This window comes from Populus trichocarpa, chromosome 14, assembly GCF_000002775.5.
Source record: "Populus trichocarpa isolate Nisqually-1 chromosome 14, P.trichocarpa_v4.1, whole genome shotgun sequence".
NCBI classification, from domain to species: domain Eukaryota; kingdom Viridiplantae; phylum Streptophyta; class Magnoliopsida; order Malpighiales; family Salicaceae; genus Populus; species Populus trichocarpa.
Genome location: NC_037298.2, coordinates 896863 through 900966, shown reverse-complemented (window position 1 = coordinate 900966; position 4104 = coordinate 896863). Strand labels below are relative to the sequence as shown.

Sequence of the window (4104 nt, the reverse complement as noted above, 5' to 3'; positions counted from 1 at the left end):
TTAAATTTTTCATCAATAAGTAATCCATCAAGCCAGACCAGTTTCAACGCCATGATTTTACTCTTCCGAACCAAGCAAAGACTATTAATATAATAATGCTAAGCATAGTTGTAAAACCTATATTAATTTAATTTAGGATATGAATTAGCTTAAGTAAAAAAATATTAAAAGAAAAAAATAGATTGAAAGTTAAAACTCAACTCTTAATTTATTGATTTTAAAATAAATAATATTATATTATATTTTTTTAAAAAATAAAAAATAAAACATTAATCTGAAATAACCCGGACCAACCTAAATAAAATAAAATAAATGTTTTGGCCCTACATGAATAAGAAAACCGACCCACTGACATTTGGAATCAACGAAGACGACATGACATGACTCGTGAGGGCAGTGCCGTTATTTACTAGGACTATAAGGATCATTAAGGAATTAAGAAAAGAACCAACATCTCCTTTCTCAGCAAGTTAAGTTGTTATAAGACTGCTACAATGGCATTCTTCCAAATCTCCTTTCCTCTCCTCTTCAAATTTCCATGGAAAACAACATCGCCACCAAACAGGCAAATCTGCCTTCAAATTACGTGACTCTGGCTCAGCTCCAAGAACGGTGGATAAAAGAACAGCAGAGGAAACAAAAGGAGAAAGAACAGCAAGAGGAACACGACCACAAGAAGCTTCACAACGAAGTAGCAGAGCCAGGGCACCTGTCACCTTTAGTGTCTGTGTCTGTCTCTCCTCCATCAATTCAAAGAAATTCCAACCGGAAATCTCATCGCTGGAATTTAGTTGGCACAAATGTCGAGGAATCGAAGGCTGTGTCGATTGCTGTTCTTGAAGAAAACGTGGATGAGAAGAGAGAAGAAATGAAAACGAAGAAGAGGAGCAAATGGAATGAGAGGAAGGAGAAGAAGAAAGGAGAAGCCAGGGCACAAGAGGAGGAGGGGGAGGTGACGGGGAATTTAATTGGCACAAATGTCGAGGAATCGAAGGCTGTGTCGGTTGCTGTTCTTGAAGAAAATGTGAATGACAAGAGAGAAGAAATGAAAACGAAGAAGAAGAGCAAGGGGAATGGAAGGAAGGAGAAGAAGAAAGGAGAAGCCAGGGCACAAGAGGAGGAGGGGGAGGTGAGGAGGAATTTAATTGGCACAAATGTCGAGGAATCGAAGGCTGTGTGGGTTGCTGTTCTTGAAGAAAATGTGAATGACAAGAGAGAAGAAATGAAAACGAAGAAGAAGAGCAAGGGGAATGGAAGGAAGGAGAAGAAGAAAGGAGAAGCCAGGGCACAAGAGGAGGAGGGGGAGGGGGAGGGGGAGGTGAGGAGGAATTTAATTGGCACAAATGTCGAGGAATCGAAGGCTTTGTCGGTTGCTGTTCTTGAAGAAAATGTGAATGATAAGAGAGAAGAAATGAAAACGAAGAAGAAGAGCAAGGGGAATGGAAGGAAGGAGAAGAAGAAAGGAGAGGCCAGGGAAAAAGAGGAGGGGGGGTTGACGGGGAGTGGGGCGCAAGCGCTGCTAGTGAAAAGTGAGAAGAATAATGTTGGATGTGAGCGAAAGAGGGAAATGCGGGTGGAGTACAGGGCAAAGGCTGAAAAAGCGGCGGAGGAGAATAATCAGACGGTGGAGATTGAGAAAGAAATCGGGGATCTTTCAGTTGAGAGAGAGAGTGAAAAATCAAAGACGCCAAATAAGGTTATTAATGGTAGAATTAGTAATAGAGAGTCTAAAGACTACAATGGCTATGCTAATAGAGGTCATTGGAATTACAGAGGTTATGATGATGGTGGTTATCGTGGTAATGGGCAGTATAGGGGAGGTTATGGTAGGTTTAATGGAGAAAATGGGCGGTATGCAGGAGGGCATGGGAGTGGATATGGACAGTGGAAGGAGAGACATAATGCAAAGGTTTGGATGAAGAAAGAAGAGGTTGGTGATGGTGGTGATATGGCTAGGAATCAAAGCTCGAGTGTTTCTTCGAAGGAATTGGAGTAATTGGATTGGTAATGACTCCCTTCCCTGTTGTTAATTGGCCTGCAAAGTTTTTATTTTGTTTTTGTTTGCTTATATTGCATTTGCTTTGTTTTGTTGGGATGTAGAGATCGTGAATGTTTGAGAGTTGGCTATCGTTAAGCTAGTTGATTGCTGGGTTTGGGAATTGGTCTTATACGGGGCAGTGGAAACATTGAAGCTGTGATGCTGTAGAGCCTGTAGTGAAGGAATGGCATATCGGATACTTTATTATAAAGTTCGAATTGTGTGAAAATTATATGGAACAATGAGGGGTAGTTTGATAAAAAAATATTAAGGGATATGATGTTTTGAAGATATAGATAGTTTACTTTGTCTTAGGAATGATTATATATGTGACTTGTTTAAGGTTCCAAGTGCTTTTCTGAGTTCCTCGTCGCAGAAAATGTTGTCTGTGACAAAGGGATAAATCATAAACATGTTTCACTTTAGTATTATTAACATTTTCCAACAATAGAATTTGTGCTTTCTGATACACAGTGCAATAGAATGTGGTATGTGACTTTGCCTTGTGTCTTGTCTAATTTGAGGGGCTTTTCTGAGATCCTTGTTATTTAAAAAGTTCTCTTTGGTGAAGAGATAGATCGTGAACATGTTTTACTTCGATGAATTATAACAGTTTCCAACGAAAGTCGAATTTGTTCTTGCCTTATAATGAGCAATGGTTTACTTAGAAACAAATCATACAAACACATGTGGTGTTTACTCATTTCATTCCCATTCAATCATTTAATCTTGATACAAACTCTTGCTGCATGCACTTGTGTGGAGTGTTGGTATGATTTCTTTGCATGCGTAGCATTTTCCTTCTTTTAAAGGCCTAAATTTACGAACTGTGCGTATGAACACGGTGACATCATTTGATCCTATTGTATAGTGCAGGTAACTTCACAAGTTTCTGTGGAGATGTTAGAATAACTGTGCTGTGTAGTTATTATGATTTTAATAAATAGAATTACTTAATAGTATCTCTACAATTACCCTGTGGATTTACCTGCTTGTGAAGCGGCAAGATGTTGCTGATTCATACCAAGAAGCAAAGTATAAGAGTTCTATAACTTTTGGAAGGTTACTTGAAGCTACACTATACCATATGTTCCTGTTACACTTTATGCCTGTATAGAGAGAATAAGTTCCCAAAGTTTTTAGAAATATTCTCTAGAAATTGAGGACAAAGATATGTTCATACCATCAACTATTGTTATTGGTACCGCTCACAATCCCTTTTGCCATTTTAAAGTTTGCGTGGCCATCTTATGCTCCTATTGAACTATACTGACGACACAGATTACCATATATTACCAAGTGGTCATAGTACCGCTTCAATGGAAAAAAAGATTGTGAAGAGTATGCCGTTGAGTTCATGATTTCTACACAATCTAGGATAACAACTTAATAGGCATTGGTGTGTGTTGATGAATTGGATGAAAGATACAATTTTCTGATAGTATTTTGATGTGGGGAAGAAGGAAAGTGATATGGTTTGATGATTTCGATCATCGTTGCCATTATTTTGCCAGAACTCAAGAGTTCTTGTGTCACTCACATATCGATGTCTTTTTCTAGTGCTTTAGGCTTTAGCAATCAAAACAATCAATATATGAATAGACTGATTAATGGAGCTTCCGGGGTGATGAATGAAATGGAGAAACGTGGAATACGATTTTTACAAAGAAGAGGTTCTCCATCCCCAAGAACCCGAAGCCTACTAGTAATTTCCATGGCTTCATATTCATCTCCATAGCTCATCTCCTTTTGATTATGATGGGCTAATTTAATTAATAAAATATATAAAGAAAAATGGAAGACAAGGGGCAGCAAGTATGGTAACACGCTTAATTACGGTATTGGAGTTGTGCTTGTGCCATTGTGAGGATCCATGCGGTCGATTTATCAAACAGGTAGTGTGCCTGCCCTTGGTGAAGTAGTCTAGGCTTCTTAAGCCTTTTCCAATAAAATTCCACAATCCAAGCAAAGCACATGATTGGTTGAAGACTGGAATTGGTGGAGTATAATCTGAGTATAATTATAGGGGTATAAGATGAATGGGAGAATTGATAGTGGGCTTGCAA

General features: G+C 38.6%; 1 protein-coding gene across 3 annotated transcripts; it reads left to right on the top strand.

The window, feature by feature from the left end:
* The first annotated feature begins 467 nt into the window (after positions 1 to 467).
* Positions 468 to 2507, top strand: LOC112323989 (uncharacterized). Of its 3 annotated transcripts, none has more exons than XM_052446889.1 (3): positions 468 to 952; positions 1313 to 2004; positions 2101 to 2507. In XM_052446889.1, the coding sequence occupies exons 1-2, from the start codon at positions 539 to 541 to the stop codon at positions 1994 to 1996; spliced, it is 1098 nt and encodes a 365-aa protein (XP_052302849.1). In that variant the 5' UTR covers positions 468 to 538; the 3' UTR covers positions 1997 to 2004; positions 2101 to 2507. The 3 variants fall into 3 exon arrangements, with proteins under 3 accessions (XP_052302849.1, XP_052302848.1, XP_052302847.1); XM_052446888.1 differs by having other exon boundaries at positions 468 to 1129; positions 1319 to 2004; XM_052446887.1 differs by having other exon boundaries at positions 468 to 1129.
* Positions 2508 to 4104: the final 1597 nt, after the last annotated feature.

What these genes read in the sequence shown, in the direction of transcription:
- LOC112323989 (XM_052446887.1), top strand. Translation starts at nt 539, where the DNA reads ATGGAAAACAACATCGCCACCAAACAGGCAAATCTGCCTTCAAATTAC. An exon ending in CACAAGAGGAGGAGGGGGAG is followed by an intron (nt 1,130 to 1,312) that starts GTGAGGAGGAAT and finishes GGGGAGGGGGAG; the next exon opens with GGGGAGGTGAGGAGGAATTT.